Source organism: Chinchilla lanigera, unplaced genomic scaffold (genome assembly GCF_000276665.1).
Source record: "Chinchilla lanigera isolate Chin_1 unplaced genomic scaffold, ChiLan1.0 scaffold00082, whole genome shotgun sequence".
Classification (NCBI taxonomy): Eukaryota; Metazoa; Chordata; class Mammalia; order Rodentia; family Chinchillidae; genus Chinchilla; species Chinchilla lanigera.
The window spans coordinates 5,970,389-5,994,150 of NW_004955483.1; the positions used below are offsets into that span (position 1 = coordinate 5,970,389).

Sequence of the window (23,762 nt, forward strand, 5' to 3'; positions counted from 1 at the left end):
TTTTTTGGGTTTTTCTCCGGTACCGGGAACCGAACTCACGACCTTGCGCTTGCCAGGCAGGCGCTTTTGCCGCTGAGCTAAATCCCCAGCCCCTAAATCACATTTTTAATAATCTTTCATGGTAACTTGTCACCTGTTCATTTTCTTTAAAAAGAAAAAAAAAAGGCTATTTCTAAATGAATTGCCCAAAACAATGTTTTACAAAATATCCAAGGGTAATTTCACTTATTAGACAATTAGGTATCAAATTTCTGCAAATCTATGGGTATATGATTTGTTTCATATAAATTCTACAATATTATCACTATAAAATATTTTAAGTTGTTTAATATCAGAACACCAGTAATATTTAAAGAACTAGGCATCTTAATACAGGGTAATGCTACAAAGCAGTTTACTCGCAAAACTTAATAAAATTACATGTAAATTGAAGTATTGCTACTTAAATGCTAAAAACACACAAACTAGAAGTGTAAGGGACCTAAAAAGATCAGGCTAAAAGTTGAACAGGATGAAAAATGACCTTGAAATTCATAAAGACAAGAAAAATGATGAACTTTTCTCACAACTTTAATAGTGGAAAACCTGAAAAGTTTTAAAACTACCAAAATAATTTAGTTGCCATAGCTATTACGAGGTACTCACTTTGGATATACTACCAGACTAAGAAAAATTAATTAACCAAAGTACTTGAGAATGCATACAAGTGAACTAGACTTTCCCTTCATCCCTTTAAAAGGTAAAGATTCTAATTAAGTACAGTATATATCTTCACTCTCAAACATAACGGAAATACTGCTTAGGATTTAAGAAAAAGGTTCACACGAGTGTGTGTACAGAACAAACAAAACAGTACGAAATCAAAATTAGTACTGCTTGATAGTCTTTATGTACGAACACATGCAGTTTTGTGCTTCATAAAATAAAAAAAGGAAATTTCTAGGCCAAGCTGAAAAATAGCTGAAACTAGATATTTCTGTGTTCTGTGAAAAACTATAACCTTTTTTTAGCAAAAACTAAAATGTAGAGATCACAAAAATCACATGCATTCTACTTTATTATCAGAGTAATGAGGAGTTCTAAACACTTTTCTGAATGTATGAAAACACTTTTTGAAAATGTTATATTCCACTAAAGCCCTGAAACTTGGACCAAATTTTTCATCATTTGGACCTTCATTTATAGGAAACTGAAAAGAGAGAATCCTCTTCACTTTTTATGATATAATGTACAGCAGAATTACTTATGTTATAAAAAGCCATTTTCTCTCATTGCTCAGTTACCTTGGACTCATTTTAAAATAAATACACATCCTTATCTTTTCATAAACCATGTAAGTTTTATGAGGAAATCTCATATAAATTATACTTTAGTAGTTCAAGCCATTTTTTTTAATTTATGGGTAAAATACTGGTCAAAATAGGCCAATTAAACTACGCAGTATCTTTACCATAGCACTAAGAAACATGTCATTTAGTTCCACTTTCTCTTTTTGATTTTTTATTTTTTGGTTCAGAAATTTTTTATTAGTACCTGTTTTTTCTGGGTTTTTTTCTGGCACCAGGAATCAAACGCACAACCTTGCACTTGCCAGGCAGGTGCTGTGCCGCTGAGCTAAATCCCCAGTCCCTATTAGTATCTGTTTGCAGTAATACGACACATTCATTATGGGGAGTTGGTACATGTATGTAACATGTCTTAATTCTTTTTACTTGCCCTTCTTTTGCTCCCTCCTCCAGCCCCTTTATTTTATTTTTCTCAATTCTTTATTAGTACATGCTTACAGTACACCGCAATCACACTCCTTGTGAGGAGGCGATACATGTACATGACACATCTCAATTCTTTTTTTATCCCCATCCCTTTCCCTCACTCCCTCCATCTCTTGGTGCCCTTCCCCTTCGCAAAAGCCCTATCTCCCTATCAGCTCTACTTTCCATAGCATACTAATGTTAGCATACTCCTGTAAGGTGTATCTATCCATAAAACCACAAAGACAACTCCAAGTCTTCCAGAAAATTACTGTAACATATGGCAATTAATTATATGTATTAATGACCTTTCAAATTGCAGCATTTTAAGACCTTGCTATATAAAGATTTGTCCTATTACATTAGTCCATAACCTTCCAAATGATGAAGTTATTCATCACCTAACACACACACACACACACACACATATATGCATATACCTCATGCTCTATTTTCCTTACTCGGACTTCCACTGTAACCTTTCATTTTACTTAGGACATCAAACCTGTTCTCTGCAGAAAAAACATTGGTCACAATTTCCACTTTTAAAAATGTATTTTAGGGTCGGGGATATAGCTCAGCGGCACATTGCCTGCCTGGCAAGAGCAAGGTCATGAGTTCGATTCCTGGTATCCCCCCAAAAATGTATTTTACCTCCCATAAATTGCTGCTCATCTTCTACAACTTCAACCCATCTTTCACTTTATCACCATTTTCAATCTTTCCTCAGCAAGAGAAAAATGTATGTGAAATCCACCGAATTCAATTCCTTCTGAGATCACAAAGGAATGTCGCCTGTCTCAGGCTAGCCACTCCAAAGCTCCAAGTACAGGAATCCCAAATTCTATCTACCTCTAAGACAAGGTCTGGTTAAAACAAGGCTGTGTAATTCATGCCTTTACTGTTTCAATCCCAGTTGTTTATGAAGCATACTGCAATGCCACAAGCTACAAGTCTCACTTCACCTTTTAGGTATCTCCAAAGTCTTTTTTCCTCCCCAAATCCTAATAATGTGTTTCACTTTTGTTGTCTAGGAAAGTGGGAGGTAGGGAAGCTACCAAACCTCTTTAAGGCTTCTACCTCTCTCCTCGAACCCTGACTGTTGGAGAGAATGGAGAGCAAGAACACAGCTCAATGATCCAATAAGCACTGTAATCCCTGCCACAACTGCTACTTTTTCACTGGGAGTCATCTAGATAAATCCACTTCTGTCACCCCTGTGCTGTTAGATCCTCACATAAGGCAGTTTTGAATAAAATTCTCAACATTTTACTTGGAACAACAGTGGCAAAAATGACTAGAAAATATGGTTTATGAATAATAATCTCAGTTCATGCAAATAACCTAATACAAGCACAAACAGTTACAAGAAAGTGCTTTTAAATAAGATCTTCAGTCTACGGTTTTCAAGCATACTAGAATATACTGTGTGTGTATATATACACACATACATATATGTAGACATACAGATGTACGTATATATGCATACATATATATACACATATATCTATAAGGCAAAAGCTTAATTAGCTTGAAATACCTACATGAGGACATTTTATAGATCCAGATAAAGTTCCTATTTTAATATATGAAAGGCTTTCTCTTTATATACTATAACTTGTTATGGGTTATATGTACATGTCCCCCCAAAGCCTCATGCACTCATAGGTGGGGCTTTGGGGAGGTAGCTGGACTACGATACTGGATTAAAGGATGTGATACTAGATTAGTTTACTGACTGGCTTATTATGTTCTGGGCATGGATAATGTGAAGCCCCACCCTGGGTGTGGGTGGCATCACCCAACAGGCTTGTAGCTTGGATGGAATATAAAGGGAAAGGGAGAAGAAAGTCCGCTGCTTTCTGCCTGCCTTTCCATGGGCTGCTTCTCCTCTGCCATGCCCCTCTGCCCTGCCACCCTCCCTTGGAGCCAATTAACTGTAGACTGAAACCTCTACAAACTACAAGCTAAAATAAGCTTTAATCCTTTAACTTGCAGGTGTCAGGTTTTGTGTCCCAGCAATGAGAAAATAACTAAGACCTAACTCTTTCATGTTCAACTGCTGAGCCTCATAAAAATAGTGAGATTCAACTGCATCTAGAAGCTGACGGCCACCCCACCCCTTGCACTGCAGACACTCTGCACATGATCAGAGTATAATTTACTTTCACTGTAATTAAAGATGGATTTAAAAAGCTTACAGGGCATCACCTTTGGCTACAGAAAGAATTTCTGCAAGGGACCCCTTGGCAGGTTATACGTTCTTAAAATGTACTGTTCAACACATAACTAAATACTTCATTGTAAATATTCAGTATTAATACAGTATAATTCTAAGTCAGAAATCAAGAAGACTTTCTATTTATGTTTCTAGCGGGTGATGACCTTGTATTTATGACAAAGGAGGTGGAAATGGAATAGAGAGAACACTGCTGTCTATAACTAAAGAAACCACTTACTTCCAACACCTACACCAGCACTGAAACGAATAAACTGAGCACATTCCTGCATTGTAGTCTACAGTAGACTTTCCCTCCTTCCACAATTCCATTAAATAGCTCATAACCACTCCTGCTCTAATAATGTGGATTATATATAATGGTTGCATATAAAAAGGCTTGAAAAAATTTCAAAATTTTGGGCAGCAAAAATGACTCCAGTAAAAGCTACTGTCAGAAATGGTGGTGCATGCCTGTAATCCCAGCACTCAAAAGACAGAGGCAGGAGGATTGCTGCCAAGGTCAAGGCCAGCCTCAACTATACGCAAGACCTGGTCTCAAAAGAAAAAAAAATCAAAAATGTTATTACTATTAAATTTCCAAACTGAACCACCCTTAAGACATCAACTTTCAGGCACGAAATAGCATAATGTAGAAGTGAGGCTGTGCTAACAAAGCTGTCTCGGCCTCAGCTCTAGAGCATTATTAGCCATGTCTTCCCTCCCCAGTCTTGATCTCCTCATTCTAAAATAGCAAGTAACTGGGGATGGGGATATAGCTCAGCAGCACAGCGCCTGCCTGGCAAGCCTGAGGTCATGAGTTCGATTCTCCGTACCAATAAAATAAAATAGGAAGTAACTTCATACCAGTTTTTCATGGGAACCTTGCAATAACATACACAAAATACCTAACACAATTTAGACTTTTAAGCAATTCAGCTGCCCTTCCTAAAAATGTGTACAAAAATCTTGATTTCACTTAGAACTAGCCTGCCTAATAGAAGCACATGCCATACCACACATTTTCCACGTAGTTGTATTTCAGAGAAGTTGAAATCTGCTTCTCACAGAATTTACTTTCTATCTTAATGTATTTTATTATATAGGAAAACTCAAGATATTAAAGTGAAATGTCACAGTCACCAGTTCTTAAAGCTGAGATATGGCAGGCAAAATTTGCTGTTTTTATGAAACTTTACACATTTTAAGAAACTTCGTATTTTATGTGCAACAAGCATGATCTCCTTAAACCCAAGTCCAAAGTGTACTTTTCATGACCGTCAAATTCAGCTGATCATTAGTGTGGTTCTTGGATGTATTCCTTATGCTAATACATCCATAATTTAATTAAATATATCCCAGTGACCCCAAATAAAAATTTTAAAGATATTTCAAGTTAAAAGGCCATAACCAAGAAATATGGTATACACTTTAGTCATCTAGTTATAACAATATCCCAGCACCAAATAAACCAGTATTTGTTCCTGCAAAGATATTAATTTTTTTCAAACACAAGATGCTATATTCTAACATCTCAAAGCATTTCTAAAATATATTAAACTTCTTTTAATACAACAGGCCCAACTACTGCCCATATTATAAAAAATGAAATGCATTAGAAGCCTGAGCATTTACTAAAATAACTTTTAAAATTTAATATAAAATATGAAAGTTGTCTAGCTGGGTATGGTGGTGCACACCTGTAATCCCAGCACTCAGGAGGCTGAGGCAGGAGGATCACAATTTCAAAGGCAGCCTGAACTGCATACCAAGACCTTGTCTCAAAAAAAAAAAGCTGTTCTTTTGTTTAAAAAGAACAGCTTTCTTGTGTGCTGGAACCCATGGCTAGTTTTCATATTTTCACACCACCTACCCCTCTACCCTGTGATACATAATATGTTCAGGAAACATTTCTCTAATGAATAAATTGCATATAAGTACACAATAAACTATCAAGAACTTTAATAACCCCCTCATTTCTAAATGATTTTTCTGAAACTAAAGCCACCCAAGATAAACATTTGCATCTTGGATAAACTTATCCACAGATATTTCATGTATATAATCCACATTACTAGAGCAGAGAGTGGTTATGAGCCATTTAATGGAATTGTGGAAGAGTTGTAAGGTTCTCAAGATACTCAAAAAGTATAAAAATCACTACCATTCTTTTAGAATCCCTATAGAACTGTTTTCAGAATCAATTAAGATATACAAAAATCCTTCTTTAACTAAACTCGCACTGTTTAACAATGTATCACATACCTCACTTACCAGATTCACCCTCAAAAGACCCATGACTATTTTTAACATTAAATGTATTCTCTAGTTATGAAGATTTGCCAGTAGTGAGGACAAGGAAAATAATTTACCAGTATCTCCAAAAGAAGTCATTCAAAAACAGCCACAGCATTACTATAAAAAAAGTTTAACCTACAGAAGTTGCTCACTTGAAAAAGAACATATTCACAGAATATATGCATTCAGATTATATTTCTTTAAAAAGTAACAGTATCCATAGGAAAAATTCAATTGCTTCCCATGATACCAATTTAATTATATTATGCTTCCAGTATCTATGATACCAATTAATTGTTCTGAGTTTTAGGGAATAATATCATTTCTACTCCATAGGTTTCATTATTTGAAATGAGAAGAAAGCAAGCTAACAGCTTGCTTACAAGCTATGAACCACCTTTTTCCTCAAAATCAAAAAGAGCTGAAAAGAAGCAATAAACAACAGCTAACTAATCTGACTAAGCCTTTATAAAGTTTTACTATGGAATAATTATATCCTAGATTCAGTTAGAAGTAGCAATTTCGAGTATCTACCCACACAATCTTTCCTCTTCAAATAGCAAAAATATCTATGACTGATAATGGAGAGTTCACTTTGATTTCATTTTCTCTGAATACTGTTTTCAATTATCTTTGAATATATATAAGGTATATCTGATACTTATTTTATAAATATCAGTCAAACATTTAAAATTCTTAGGTCTACTTTTGATTAACAAAAACATTACAATTCATGAATAATAAACTCCTACTATTCCATAATAATGGAAGACACAGGCCAGTGATGGCAAACCTGTAAAGTTTTAAGTGATACAAACAGCCCACTGGGGCACACATGCCATAGGTTCACGGTCACTGACATAGGCGATCCAGAAATCATTCATATCATATCTAATTTAAATATAAGAGCTATAATGTAGGAGGTAGTTCAGTGATCGAGCACATCCTTAGCATGGACATGGCCCTGAGTTCAATCTCTAGCATCACCACCACCAAAGAAAAACCACCTCTATAGATATTTCCTTTAGTGTCTTACATGTATTTCCTGTGCCCAGGGGTATAAACTAATGAAAGAGGAGTCCCCACAGTCTACTGCATTCAAGCCAGGCTAGAATTAAAAACTGATTATAAATGCCTAACGTGAGGACAATCAACAGAATGCAAAGTTAATACAACTATACATAAGTAATACAAGCACATAAAACTAATATACAGTATTAGTAAGAAAAATCTATTGTATAATTCAATAATTGCTTCTTTAATTCTCCCTTCTTAGAAAGGGAGAAATCAAAATTAAAAGTGCATATCAAAGCTTAATCAAAGCTTATATATTAGTATTTATTAACATTTATAATATAATTAATAATATAGATTATAATATATTTTATATTACAATAGATATATTTATTTGAATATATTATAATTATTGTATAAAATAACTTATCAGGACTGTTATTTCATATAGAACTGTAATGAAACACCAACTACTAATTTAAATTAATATGTTTTAGACATTTAATATCAGATTTTAGATATTTAGATATTTAATATCTAAGAAAGACAAGATGGGTTTTTTTAATGTTTTAGAAAATTGTTTTAATTATATATACCATCAGAATGTGTTAAGGCAAGCTCAGGCTAAATTATTTACGAATATGGAGCAGTAATTCGGAAAGCATATTTTGAAAGTTTTCCATTTAAAGGACCAAAGTGTTAGTGCTGATTCTGTCATCTAAAGAGTAAGTTATCAAAAATGCAAAGTCAGTGCAACGATCTTTGTTAGTGAAGGAAGCAGTGCTACGAGGAAGTTTTCGGTCCTCCACAACCCTTACAGCCGTCTTCGCAACAGGACTCGACAAGGACATGCGCAAAGGCAACTGTGCGGCACAGGAATGCGAGCAAGAGCAGTGCTCTCCACTGCCTGCGTGATTCAACGTGAGATATATCTCCTTTCTCAGCTGTAAAGTAAGGATGCCAATACTTCCTCCTACTAAAAGACTATGCAAGATAACCGATACAGCTCTGGGTCAGGGCCTATCACAAAGCGTTGAAATTATGGTTCCCATTTAATACATACACAGGCAGATAAAGAAATAGGACAGACATGTGCATAGTCAGTATGCACACGCGTTTCCCACCTCTGGCTACTCAGAACCTAGAAGCACCGACACCTGGTGATGGCAATGAACAAGCACAGCTCTGCTCAGATCTCTGTTTCTAAATGCTGTTCACTGAGGGGAGGGAACCAAACTCTGGAAAAGTGACTGCTTCCAAGTGTGTGGGACAGAAATAGACTAAGACGAGAATAGAAGCCAGGAGTGATGGGACACATCTGTAACCCTCTGGGAGGCTGAGGCAGAACGGCAAATTCGGACTCAACCTGGGCAACTTAGTGACATAGCAAGATGCTGTGTCAATGGTGGCAAACCTACGGCAAGCGTGTTATTGTGTTTTTCTTTTAAGCCAAAAGATGTTAATGGAGAGCTGTTTTTTCTAAAGTAAAACCTCAGGACTCAGGTTTCTTTGCTGTGTTAGCACTCTGCAGTAAATAAGTGGGTAGTGGGTTGCAATCTGGCACTGTCTCTAAAGGGTTCGTCATCACTCCCTATATCAATATAGAATAATAAGAAGGCTATGGATGTAACTCAGTGCAACGGCCCTGGGTTCCATCTCCATTACCACACCAAGGCGGAGGGGCAGAACATTCCATGCACTAGAAAATAAGGAAATACGCAGAAAAGGGATAGGGGCGTGGCAAAAAGACAGAGAAGCCAGCCTACAAGAGGACCTAATGGCACAAACAGGGACAATACAGGCAAAATCAAGTGACAGTATTACACTATACCCACAAAATAAACATCTACGAGTCTGTACTGATATAAATAGCTGAAGTGTTTGGAAAGAAAGGACAACTCTTCCTCACAGAACTCCAGTCAGTAAATGCAGACAAAAACAGAAAATCACCTTCAAGCAAACACTACACTAAGAACTACTGCAGAGAAGAACCACTGTAGCTACTAAAATTAGTAACTAGGCAAAAGGTTGAAGAGAAACAGGAGATTTATTCACTATGAGAAAAATAGTAACATTATTGGAGAGAAACCTGGAGACACAGGCTAGTACTGGGTTAGTAATAAGACACTGCCATCATGACCCCAGTAGGGAGTCCCACCAAGAACACCGCTGTGCCCTCCTCGCCAGAAATGCTTAACCTCATTTAATCATGAGAAGATGTCAGGCAAACCCAAGTTGAGGGACATTCTACAAAGGACTGAGGTAACAAACAATAAAAATTTAGAAAGTGTCACAGATTCAAAAAGACTAAGGTCACATGACAACCAAATGTAAGGTGAGACTCTGGATGAGATCCTGGATCAGAAATACGAAGTTAAAGAAAAAACTAGTACAAATCAAATAAGATGTAGAGTTTAGACAGCAGCACTGCACTGATTTTAATTCTGTGGCTTATTAATTATGCCTATGTAAGACATCAATATTAGGAGCAGACAGGTGAGGGGTGTGTGCAAACTCTGCAGCTTTACCATGTTTCTTGTCTTTTTTTTAGTACCAAGAATCAAACTCACAACCTTGTACTTGCCAGGCAGGCGCTGTGCCACTGAGCTACAACCCCGGCCCCACCACTTTTCTTGAAGTCTAAACTTATTTCAAAGTAAAAGGTTTTTTAAAGTTATTTTAAAACATGATTCCCATAGTTACCTATGTACTATACAGTATCTATCATTGCTTTGCTTTAAAATCAGCAAGTCATGCTAAAATACCCTTGAATTGTCAAAGCTAAAATATCTATTTCTAAAACCTATAATTCTAAAACAAAAAAAATCAATAAAGCACATGCAAGATCTCATTACCTGTAATTTTATAGCCATAAGCAGCTAGCTGTCCAGCCATATATTCTCCATCTGAATTATTATGTGAACAACCCCACGTGCGTATCCAAATTTTCTGTATGCCTGGAATAGTGCTGTAGGGTAATCAATACAAAAAGTCTCATTAAATGATTTTTAAAATAAAGGCCGGTAAATGATTGCAAGGCACATTGCACAAAAAACAAACTATAATCAATTCACAACTGTTCATGAAATGCACCAATTTCATTTAAAACCTGTTATTACATCAGAAGCCTAACAGCAAGACAAAATAATATAATTTTAAGAATCTCTATGTTGAAAAAATCTCCTTTTTTCTGAATTGTATTTTTAAGTCCTATTACTAAGCATACTACTACTAATTTAACTTCTAGAAAGATTCATGCAAGCAGGCATGGTGGTGCACACCTGTAATCTCATCTTCTCAGCAGGATGAGGCAGGAGAACTTTTCAAAATAGAAAGGGATGGGGGTGTAGCTCAGTGGTAGAGCACTTGCCTAGCATGGGTGAGGCCCCAGGACCTCAAAAAAAAAAAAAAAAAGAAAGAAAGAAAGAAAGAAAGAAAGAAAGAAAGAAAGAAAGAAAGATGCATTAAAATACCAGCCACACAGAAAACAGTTCTAGTAGTAACAGCAAATAGAGAAAAATGAAATGTATCTTTCTGTTTATAGAACCCTATATAGTAGTTGCAATCTTTATCTAGTTTAGAACATACAGATGTAAGCAACTCCAAAATTAACAACTGTGACCCTCCATCATTACTAAAAGTACTCCATCTATAAAAATAGAGTTCAAAAAAAATGTAATATCTTTAAGAAGAAAGATTCTCAAATTAGATTGCCCTAATAATTTGTAGGTTAAGAGAAACTACCTGAAGGGCATATTTAAGACAAGCTTAATAAACTCCAATCAATAAAATATTTGTTTCTGGTGGAGTTTCTTGTGGTACAAAGGGTTGAGCCCAGGGGCTCCCCGAGGCTAGGCAAGTGCTCTACCCTGAGTTAAAAACCTTGTCGTCATTAAAATATAAGCAAAATATAAATTCATGGATTTTAAAAGCTTAATGTTCCAAACAAAATAATTAAGCATATTAAAACTTCCAATAATTTATTAGATAAAAAGTTATAGTTTTTAAAACTGTACAACTATATAATCCTTTCTGGCAATATTATATTTTACTGATTATAGATATTTATAGGAAACTGAATGCATCTTGAGACCATAACACTAAATGAAGTAAATCACACATAGCTAAATACCATATGGTTTCTCTTATATAAGAACTCTAAAGTATAAATAATTTAAAGAGCAAAATAAAAGACATGATAGGAAACAGGAAGGTAGACTTTACACAGATGGGGGTGGTCTGGGGATGAACTGGGGAGGAAAAGGGGAGGTAAAAAGGATTAAGATGTAATATGTACGTGTCCCAACCTCTCATGAAAAATGTATTCATTATGTATTGCAAACATACACTAAAATAAATTAAAAAATTTAAAACAACAAAAAATAATTTAATGGACTAGAGTCCTACCATAATAGTGTACACAGGACAGTGACTTTTTTTTTTTTGAGACAAGGTCAAACTCATGGCAATCCTCCTGCCTCAGCCTCCCGAGTCTGGAAAGTACAGGTGTGAGCCATCACACCCAGATAACAGCACAATAATTTTTATGTCCAATGCCTTTACTTGATCCCTAAGTATTCATAAATTTCTTAAGACTAGTCAAATGTCACACCAGGAACGGTGGTGCACACCAACTACTTGGGAGGCTTATGCAGGAAGATCACAAGTGAGATCCTGTGTCAAAATAAAAAAGTTTTAAAAAGCTGGAGGTGTAGCTCAGTGGGTTTAACACCCATAACCACCAACACCAGAAAAAAATCAAATATTCAAAATACCACTCTCATAAGAATCACAAACTGCAATTATAATTTGGAAGTAATACAGAATTGGATATAGTAAAGATTCCTATGGGTCCTAGGTCCTATTTTCAAACAACATCCAACTGGACATCTATTTTAACCAATTATTTCCTTGCCAAACTTAAAATCATTCAAATAAACAAAATCTATGCTCCCAATCAAAAGCTCAAAGATTCTAAAAGAGATATTGTGTGTATCAGACTAAATAGTGCCAATCTCTCTCTTGGAATGAAAACTGAATAATTTCAAGGAAAAAAAGCTTACCTATCACTTGGTGGACTGTTTTCCTCTTGCAAATATGTCTGGGTATTTCTTCTTCGCACCTTTGGAACAACATGCTTTCTTGAAAAATGCCTATCCTGTGGCTTTGAATCTTCCTGTGATACAATATCTTCTATGTCATCCAGTAGCATATCGCAGGCTGCAGAAGGCATCTTCTCTATCATTAAACAAATTAGAAATAACACAAGCTTCAGACAATCTGCTTAACACAACATCACCTATGAAAAAAATTCTCAAACTTGAACCTAATCAAGGCTTTAAGATCTAACATCTGTCTTACACAAAATGGAGGAGATAAACATAAAGAAACATCTAGACAAGTCCCATTGACAGGAGGACGTTCCAACACTCAACTATTTCTTCAACAAATCAATACCATGGAGAAAAAAGTAAACTGACTTTTTCGAGATTAAAGGAAACTTAAAGCGCCTAACCAATCTCTATCAGCTAGGAAGGACAGTGGTGCTGAAGACACTCAACTATCAGTGCTTTGACCAAACCTCAAAAGCACCTGTGATTTCATACTACTGGACCATTCCTCATTTCCTTGGGAGTGGTAGCTCTCTATATGCTTGCTGTGGCTAAATTAAGAAAGACGGCAAATGTAGATTTCTACAGAAATTATGATTCCATCAGAGATTTTGAGATGAAGGCTGGTGGTATCTTTCAAGGCACAGTGACTTTGGAATGTAAAAAATTTATTTGGTCTGAGTTCCACAGAAGTTTGTCACTGACCTGTGTTCTTGAACTATGAAAGATGACTATGTGGGTTAAAGAATAGTTTCCCTTGATAAATAATTAACAAAATTTTTAAAGCCCTAACAACTAACGCAATTCATGCTCTTGATTAGATCTTACTTTCTCCAAGCACCTATAATAAAATTGGGGAACAACTAGGGTAAAATCAGGGTATGAACTGGATATTAGATAACATGAGGACCTTATAAATCATTACAAATAAAATACTGTCCTTATGTTCAAGAAAAAATTTTAAGAGATGCATATTGAAATTTACAGCTTTAGTGTCATTATGTCTATAATTTAAAATTTCTCAGAAAACAAAGATTAAGACATAGGAAAAACATTTACAACTCTTTTTTGTTTGTTTGTTTTTCTCCGGTACCAGGAACCGAACTCATGACCTTGCGCTTGCCAGGCAGGCACTTTGCCGCTGAGCTAAATCCCCAGCCCTACAACTCTTAAATCTAGGAAATAGGTAACTAATGTTCATTAACCTATGATACTATTCTGAATGTTTAAAATTTTTATAATTTTTTTTTGCGACAAGGTCTCACTATATAGTTCAATGTAGTATGTAGCCCAGGATGGCCTTGAATTCACAGCAATCCTCTGGCTTCAGCCTTCTAAGTGCTGAGATTAACAGTGTACACCACTATATCTAGCCAAAATTGTTACAGTTAAAAAAGAAAATGGAGACACAGCTTACAGGAAGTTAGCTATACTTTTCCTTATCTCTCCCACAAAGAACACTAGACATTGGGGGAGGGCTGCGAAGCTCTGGACATCAGCTACAAAACAAGACGACTTAAAAGACAGAGAAAAGGCAGACAGGCTAGGAACTTCAGGGCCCACGGTCATGAGTTCCTTGGGTTTTCTTTTACCTCTTCTATCCAGAACTTGGAGCTGAAGAAGCCAGCAATCCAGAAATGCCAACAGACACCAACAGTAGCAGCACCCTCCCCATTAAAAAAGGTTTCTTTCTTATCAATGAACTAGCAAGATTAAAAAAACTGTTAGACAATAATAGTTCTACTCCAGCCAAATATACACAAAGTATAGTACCACTCACAGGGAAGCCACAAGGCCCAACAAGGAGCAGGGAGTCTTGACTTCCACCCTTTAATAAGGCACCCCAACATACCCTGTTCGGGTGAAGTCAGAGAAGACCAAGTAGGGACTCTGGACTTTCAAACCAACTGACCAACCAATAAGGAGGCCCCACAATATCACTAAAGACCAAACTGACAGAGGTTTAGAATAATCTCTATCAAATTTCTAGCAAAATCTTTTTGAAAACATGAAAAAGAAACCTATATAGAAAAGTAAAGGAATTAATACATCTAAAATAAGTTTAAAAAGAAAAACAGCAGGAATTGGTCTGCCCAATTTTAACTCACTGGATAATATACTAATTCAGACTTGATGGAGGATAGAGACACAGACCAACAGAACAGGAAACCCAGAAACAGACCCACATAAATATGCCCGACTCATTTTCACAATAGTGCAAAAGCAATCCAATGGAGAAAAGAGCTCTTTCAACAATTAGCACTAGAGCAATTAGATACTTCTAGGCAAAAAGACAGAACAGTGGCCCGAATCATACCTTATACAAAAATTAACTCAAAATAAATCATGGACTTCACTGTAAAATTAGGGGGAAAAATCACAGGAGAAAAGCTTCTAGACCTAGGTCTAGGTAAAGAGCTCTTATACTTGACAACAAAAGTTCAGTCCGTAAAAAGAGAAAGTGTTAAGTCAGATGTCATCAAAAGGCGGCCCTGTAAGAGAATGGGAAGTCAAATCACAATGTGGAAGAATACTTGCAAACCACACAGCCAACAAAGGACTAGCTGCTAGAACTCAAAACACACCAGTCAAAAATAATTAGAAAATGGACATAAACATAAAAGAAATTTCACCCAGGAGGATATACAGAGAGGAAATAACCACATGAAAAGACATTGAAAATAACCCACCAAAGACACAGAAGCCAAATTCACAAAGTGGTATCATGACATACCTGCATCTCTACATTAGAATGGCTAAAATGAAAAACAGTGAACACAGCACACACTGGCAAGGATGCAAAGAAATAGGACCATTCCTATAGTCCTGGTAGAAATGTAAAATAGTACAGCCACTCTGGAAAAGGGGTTGGTATTTTCTTAAAGACTTAATCATGCAACTATGATACAAACCAGCAGCTGTACCCCTAGATGTCTTATCTAAGAACAATAAAAATTTACATCCACATAAAAGCCTGTATATAGATGTTGAAGCAAGTTTCTTTATAACAGCCCAAAACTGATGCCCTACAAAGAGGGAATGGTTAAACAAGGCTGGTACGTGCACTGCAGAATACTACCGGGCATAAAAAGGAAGGTACTCGTGACACCTGCAACAACCTGGATACAGCTCAAGAGCAATCATGCTGAGTGCACTGTCAACCCCAAAAGGTTACATTCTATAAGGCTTCATTTATATAACACACTTGACAGGACAAAATTATAAAAATGAAGAACAGAACAGTGGTTGTCATGGATTAAAAAAGGGAAGGAGGGAGGGAGGATTATAAATGGCAACGTGAGGGGTCCTCGTGGCGTGGAAATGTTCTGTACCATGGACATTTCAATGCCCGTGTCCTGCTGGTGATACTGTATGTGGTTTTACCAGGTGTAACCGCTGAGGGACCTGTTTAAAGTATACAAGGATCTCAGCGTAATTTTTACAACTGCAAATGAATCTAACATTATGCTAAAATGTTAAGAAAAAATACAAGAGGTGGGGTTGCTCAGTAATAGAGCACTGGCCTGCCATGCACTAGGCTCTGGGTTCCATCCTCAGGACCACGAAAAGAAAAAAAGAAAAACAGAAGAAAAAAAAAGCATAATCTGGGGAAAAAAGAAAATGTCTTTGAGATTGGAGTACACTGACTGATAATTCTATTACCATATCCAGACACAAAGCAAGTCCTTTTCACAACTTGCAGTGGGCCGCAAATCTTCCCGATGGACTCCCCTCTTCCTCTGCTAGATTCTTTCTATTCTCATCACTCAGTGAACAGGGTGGTGTCACCCAGGCTTATTTTTGTGCCTATTACTCTTTAATATATTCCTTTTTTTTTTTAAGGCAGGGTGTTGCTGTGTAGTTCAGGCTGGCCTTGAGTTCACTACATAACTCGGGCTGGCCTCAAACTTGGAGTGATCTTCTTGCCTCAGCCTTCCAAGTTCTGGGTTTAGAGGCATGCACCACCATACCCACCTTGTAATATACTCTTTCCAACTATAACAAGTATGCACTGTGAACCAGACAAACTTTTGTCAAATTTCAGCTAACTTTATATTGTTAGTAAGAACAAAAGAGAAGAAATGGTCCAAATGTCAATTAAGAATGGTTGTAACTCACATAGATACCATGAGGTCTTGGTAGGATTGCCAATCACAGGCCTCCCTTCCTAGACACAAGAATGGGGCACATGACCCAAGGCATCCCAAGTAACCCACTAACCCACCATCTTGGCCACAGTAATTCAGGATCAGTCATGATAAGCCCAGCCACTCAGAAAGGACTACAAGCACTTCTATGCTACAGCTAATGGAAGAGACAGCTTCTCTTTTCACTGAAGTGGCAAACTTGGGAAGATGTCAACTTGAGGAATCCCCGGGGCCATCCTGCCTGCTACATGAAGAAAGCCTACCTAAGCAATGAAGCTGAACAGGAGATAGAGTGGTAAAGAGCCATACTGACACTATTTCAGCACCTGGATCCAGCCATGACCTGAACTCAGGTGCAACTCTGCCCAGTCAGGTGAGCCACCAAATTCCCTCTGTGCCTTAAACTGAGTTGGGCTTTCTGCTCTTGCAAACAAAAGCTTTGAAAATTCAGCAATCGAGGCAAAATGAAATGAACCAGGTTAGTCTTTCCCAAAAGACTAACTAGTTATTTGCAATATCAGTGAGAAAAAAAAAATGGTTTTGTGGTCAAACAGATTTAGGAACATCTACCTCCAGATGCACAGTACATGTTATTAAAGACTATGGAGAACTATAGTTAAAAAAAAAAAAAACTTTAAACTCGTTTATCTTCTAGGAATTTTCTAAACTTTCCTTTCTTACAGATCTTTCAAAAAGTAAGGACGGGACTGAAAGCAGAAGACCTAAATTGATGCACACCCTCAATCCCTCCCAGTCTGCACAGCTGGATGCCTTCCTTCTTTCACTGGGAAATGACTCTGTGCCCATGCACGCTGCCTTCCAATGTGTTACTGTGGATGAACTGTCCACTTCTCTAAGAGCAGCCCTACTCCTGACCAATTAAAGCACAAAACTCCAGCAATGCTCCCTCTTCCCATATCATCACTAAGCTCTCTCTACTGAATCATCACTATCTGGAAATAAATACCCCGTTATTTCTCCCATGAAAGCGATAAAAATAACAGCAAAAAATTAAAAAACCTCTTGACTCAACTTCCTCCTCTTAGCCCTACCACATTTCTCTCTTTTAAAGATGAGTCCCTTGCAGAAGTAGTATATTTACAGTCTCCATTTCCCATTCATAATTCTCCCAGGAAACAGAGAATTAGTCACACACACACACACACACACACACACACACACACACACACTACCAAAACTGCCTGATACCAGTGACTTCCAATGAAGTATGCCATGACCAATTCTCAGTCACCTTAGGTCAGTGATGACAAATCTTTTAGCGCATTCAATTACAAACAGCTAGCTGCAGCACGTGTGCCACAGGTTTGCCACCACTGCCTTAGGTGATATGATTTGCAGCATTTGATAGCACTGACCACTCCCTCCCTAAGGCATTTTCTTTCTTTGCTTCTAGGATGCCACACTCTTCTCATTCTCCTCCACAACATGAGCCACTCCTCAGTCTCCTCGGCTCCTTCCTCGTCACTCCTAACTTCTCAATATGGGAATGGCCCCATGGCTCCATTACAGTGACTCTTCTCTAGTTACAGGCACTCCCTAAGTGATCTCATCCAGGCCCACAGCCTTGAAATACCAACTATATTCTTATGTAACCAGCCCCAGACTTCTAAATTTCACACGCATGTCCAAATGCCCATGGGACACCCCTGTCTGAATGTCTAATAATTATTTCTAACTTAAAAAGTCAAAAAAAGAACTCCTGATCCTTTCCCTATATCACTAGATCTTCTCACAACTTCCCCCATTTTTTTCAAAGGCAATCCCAACTTTATCACTGCTTAGACCAAAAATCCTGGAATCATCCCCAGTTCCTTTCTGTCCTTCACCTTAAGTCCATCCACCAACAAAATCCTCCTGAATCTACTTTCAAAATATACTCATAATCTATTTGTGACTATATCCATCATTATATTCGAGGTCCAAACCACCATCAGTTCTTGACCGGATTATTAAAATACCCAGGCATTCTAAATTTACCTCCAGCTTCTAACGAAACCCTTCCAATGGTATTTCATCTGAGCAAAAGGCACAATCAATACAAAGATCTGCAAGGACATACACAAGCAGCCTGTTACCTTTGACCACATTTCCTACCAGTCTCTCCTCTCACTCCTGTCAGCCACACGGGTTTCCTGACCAAGTCACACCCATCAGGTCTTACCTTTGCCTATAATTCTCTTACTCAAGATGTGTGAATGACTCCCTCACTCAAGCCCTTTGGGACTTGGCTCAAGAATCACCTGTTAGGCCTTTCACCACACACACTCACACATACACACACTTTCTACCCTGCTTTCCTGCCTTGGTTTTTTGTTGTTGTTGCTGCTGTTGTTGTTACAGTGCTAGGAACTCAACCCAGGGCCTCATGTGCACTAAGTAAGTACTCTACCACTGAGTCTATCCCTAGCCCCTCTGCCTTGTTTTACTATACCACAGCACTTCATCACCTGCAGATTTTGCTTTTACAGTCTCTTTTCTAGAATATGTATCCCATGAGGATAAAGTTTTTGTGTGTCTTCACCGGTTTTTCTCAGGTGCACAAAATGATATCTAGCACCTTGCAGGGTCTCAAATACTTTCTTCTATAGATTACACAGACTAACAACATATGGGCCTGCTTACCTCCCTATTCCACTTCCCACTGGTCCAACTGTACGGCTGTACCTATGATAACCTTTAAGATATTCTGAGTAAGCCAGAATATTCTGACTTCATGGGCTTCACAGTTGCTATTCTTCCTCAGAGTAACAGCACCCTAGATATTTGGATGGCTTGCTGCCCACTTCTCTACTCAAATGACACATGCTTACAAAGGCCTTCCCTAGCTACCTTATCTAAAATAACCACATTACCCAAGCATGCCCACACACTCCCACTAACCCTGCTTTATGCTTTATTTTTCTACACAGCACTTACCCACCTGACACCATATACATGACTGCATGTCTTTCGCATTACAACACAAGCTCTATGAGCACATATTTCTTTCTCTCCAGTATCTTTTCAACACATGTAACAATCCCCAACACACAGCAGGCATATAATATTTATTGATTGAATAAGTACAATGTTTAAGGTGAAATTACCTAGTCTACAACAAAGGAGGAAATCCTTATACTGGCAGGAAATTGAAATAAAAATCTTATCCTTTGGGTTCCTTATATCACTCTTATTTTATTAAATAACTAAGTGAGAAAGTTTAAAATCAGGTAGTGAATGCCTGTGAGCATTACTAAGAACTACTGAAGGAAAACAAATTGAATATTAAAAACTTTATACTAAAAATGACGCAAATTTTGCACTCCATACACAACTGTATATAGACCCACCAAAAGAAAACAGAATGCAAAAATGGGATAAAAAGAGTCCATTACAGCAGACTTACCCATCATTAGACTCAGGAAAGCAGAGAACATTGCTGAGCTCCTTATTTATAGAAACAGAGTCTAGAGACGCTAGAGGATTTGCACACAAACGAAGCTAGAATTAGAACCTTGACCTCCTTTCAATATTATGCTCCCTAGTATACCAACATCTCTAGTTCAATACCAACACCCTATTAAGAACCAAGATTCTGCTGGGGATGGTAGTGCACACCTATAATCCAGCACCAGAATGGGCGAGGCAAGTTCAAGACCATCCTGAGCTACACAGCAAGACTCTGTCTCAAAAACACAATAAAAAATAAAATAAAGGACTATGATTGTCCTACAGCAGTGGTTCTCAGTCTTTAGTGCTCATTCTAGTCCCCTGAGAAAATTACCATCAAAACAGTTTCAAGCCCCAGCACTTGAAATTTAAAAAAAGAAAAAAGAAAAAAAAAAAGAATATTACCAACAACTGAGCACCATGCCAGCTAAATCAACCTCTAGGAATGACCCTGGACATAAATATCTTTTAACACTTTCTGGTAATTCTCCTGGGTGTAGCCACAGTTGTAAACCAAAGTCCTAAATTAGTATTTTTCATAATGTGGCTCCACAACTAACAGGATTAGCATCATGTGGAACTTGTTGGAAATGAAAATTCTTGGCACCCCGCCAAGACATACTGAATCAGATATTCTAAATAAAGCCTGATAATCTTTAATAAGCCTTCCAGATGATTTTGATACACATTAAAGTTTGAGAATCATTGCCCTAGAGATATTCTTTCATAAAAGTCATCCAGAATGCATGTTGAAAATCCATCACTTGGTCAGATGATTTTAACAAGAATATAAAGACAATTCAATGGAGAAAAGAACAGTCTTTTCAATAAATGGTGCTTGGAAAAATGGATAGCCACATGCAAAAAAAAAAAATGAAGTTGGAGCCTTATCTCACATCACGCACAAAAATTAATACAAAATGGATCACAGATAAGTGCTAACACTATGAAACTCTAAGTAACATCCATATAAATCTTCGTAATATTAGAGTATGCACTGATTTCTTAGTTATGACACTTTCTCAAAGTGTCAAAAGAGAAAGCAACAAAATAAAACACATTAGACTTCACCAATTTCATGCTGCAAGCATATCAAGAAAGTGAAAAGACAACTCATACATGGTATAAAGTATTAAGTCATATCTGATAAAGGTCTAACATAAAGATTCACAAGACGAACAACCCAAATTAAAACACAAAGGATTTGATCAGACATATCTTCAAAGAAGATATAAAAAAGGCTGATAAGGACAGGAAAAGATGTCAAAATCATTACCCATCAGGGAAAAGCAAATTATAACCACAATAATGTATCACTTCACACTCATAAGGATGACTAGAATCAAAAGATCATCGCAAGAGGAAAAAAAGGGATGGGGATTTAGCTCAGAGGCACAGCGCCTCCCTGGCAAGCAGAAGGTAGTGAGTTCGATTCCCCATACGGTGGGGGGGGGGGGCGGGGCAGAACAGACAAGAAAAGGCCGAGAACTGAGCCTTGAGAACTCCACGGAGAGTAGCCTGTAATGGCGAAGAAGCAGCAGTCACCAGAGACAAAAATAAGCAATCCAAAGATGGCAAAGGCAGAGAACATGTTAAGGATGTGGACATGATCAGTGCTGCTAAATGAAAAAAAAAAAAAAAAAAAGATTAAATGAAAATTCCTCTTGGATTTACTGACATGGAATTCCCAGCATTTCCATGAAAAGTTTGTAAGAAATTCAGTTACTTTTCTACATATTCTAATGTGTAGTATGCTACTCAAACATAAAAGATTTAAAGCAAATCAGTACCATGTTTATCTCTAATTAGCCTCAAATCCTCTTGAAAGATGAGTCTGGAAAATAAAAACTGATTAGAAAATGCTAGTGACCAATTCGTTCAGAAAACCACTGTAAGGACTCTTTAAACTACCTAAGAAAAATTAAACTCCATAAAAGTCTGCTTCACACAGCAGAGTTAATGTTCCACACTATTTCAAACTTCTTACAGATTATGACAGATTAACTGATACTTCCGTAACTATCAGCCAGAGTACGGCTAGGGTAAAAAACGCTATCCAGCACTACAACACCTACACACAGTGAAAGTAACTAACAACTACAAAACAGATAACATGGTGATGAGCTAGGTATTCGGATCACCTTGTCCCCCAAAAGAGACGCGTTGCCCCGAGAGTCAGAGGTTTTTCTTCCAGGAAAGGACAACAAAAAGTTAAAAAGCAAGACAGCTGCTCCTCTGTCCAATTTCTGTTTAAATCCTTATTAACACTCCGCTCCCTGAAAGCTACACCGCGCAAGCCTTGTCATGTCCCACAAATTCAGCAACTTCCACAAATGAAGTCAAACCTGACAATGAAGAAAGAGTTCCTAACAGGCGGGCAGCGCCTGCGGCCGCCGACCCTGTCCTCCCGTCAAGCGGGGCTACCTGCCTCCCAATTCCCCCATCCCAGCAAGTTTCCTTTTACCTGCGAAAACAAATGAGCAATCGGCCAGAGAAAGACTAAACCTGCAGAAACAAGGCTTTGCCATAAAAGGAGCGCTGGCCACACTCTGCCCCACAATGACCCATTTGCCACTCATAGCCCGCAGGAGAGAAATAACGTACCAGTCCAAAGCGAGAGAAATCAACACGCCACTTGCCGGAAACTGCAGGCTAGATGGAGGGCGCCATGACACACACGTCCCGCCACGTTTATTTACGCATGCTCTGCTACGGTGGCCGGGAGGAATCAAATTACGTCATTGCTAGAAGCGCGAGTTCGTGTTTAGTTTAGTAATGATGGTCTTTCAAGTTCCTTTGGTTATAAGGACGAAATAGATTCCCCATGTCCTGGGATTCTTAGACTCTTTTAATAGCTAACTTCTACTGAGCTCTTATAATGTGTCGAACACTGCTAAATACTACGTAGGCATCACAATTTATTATTAGTGTTCTTACTTCACAAAGGAGATACCCGTGTTTCCTTGAAAATAAGACCTAACTAGAGATCAAAAATACCAGCCCTAATCAGCCTATCCTTGCCTTACCTTCCATTGCATAGTAGCCAGAGAGCAAGAGAATAGTGAGGTATGATCTGCATGACACTGGCCATCACGATGGTAACGACCAGCTGTTAATTACAGCTGAAGTTTATTTTCCAGTTAGGGGAGACACGGACCTTAGAGTTAAAAGTGCAGTACTTGCCCGAAGTTATTTTATCAGTAGTAATTTGTCCTTGGGCTAAATCTATTCTGTCTGAATCCCAAAGAACCAGAGGTTTTTAACTTCCTCAAACTTTTATAGAAAAGGATATGGGAAGAACATTTGGTAGGTTAAAGTTGATATAAGTCGTTTAACACTAAGTGGTAGGGAGCGTTATGGATTTTTTTTCTTTTTTTTTTAATGCTTAGAAAACAGTTAAGCAAACACAAAGAGGAAAAAAATTTTATGGAGTATACTGATTCTGACCTTTGCTTTACTTATGTTATCTCAGTTTATTATTCTTTACCCAAGAGACTCTTTGACCTTCAGTTTACCAAAAGAACATCTCCAGTTTAAAAAGGGAAAGAAATAGCTTGTGCAGGGGAGTCAGTAATCACATTTTATGCGCCACTTTGTGTATCACCATGATTTGGGACAATTACCTTGTTCGGCAAATATTTTTCCTAATATTCCTCTAATTAAAATGCTACCCTTGTCTTTCCTTATCTATGCTCAGAAAACAATCTCAGCTGTGGCCAGGGATCCACCATAATCCTTAAATCAGGTGAACTTGAATTAAGTGCTTATGTTC

General features: G+C 37.6%; 1 protein-coding gene across 3 annotated transcripts in view; it reads right to left on the reverse strand.

The window, feature by feature from the left end:
- Cdkal1 (CDK5 regulatory subunit associated protein 1-like 1) overlaps nt 1-22,683 on the reverse strand; it is a 594,324-nt gene extending 571,641 nt beyond the window's left edge. The window contains exons 1-3 of one of the 3 annotated variants that reach the window (XM_005403380.1): nt 22,595-22,683; nt 12,345-12,519; nt 10,137-10,249 (exon numbers count right to left, since the gene is read on the reverse strand). In XM_005403380.1, coding sequence (XP_005403437.1) covers nt 10,137-10,249; nt 12,345-12,514 — 283 coding nt within the window. In that variant the 5' untranslated portion in view covers nt 12,515-12,519; nt 22,595-22,683. Of the gene's footprint in view, nt 1-10,136; nt 10,250-12,344; nt 12,520-12,873; nt 12,981-22,454; nt 22,549-22,594 lie in introns of those variants that run through there. The other 2 variants (XM_013503828.1, XM_005403381.2) reach the window with 2 other exon arrangements.
- Between the last annotated feature and the right edge of the window lie 1,079 nt (nt 22,684-23,762).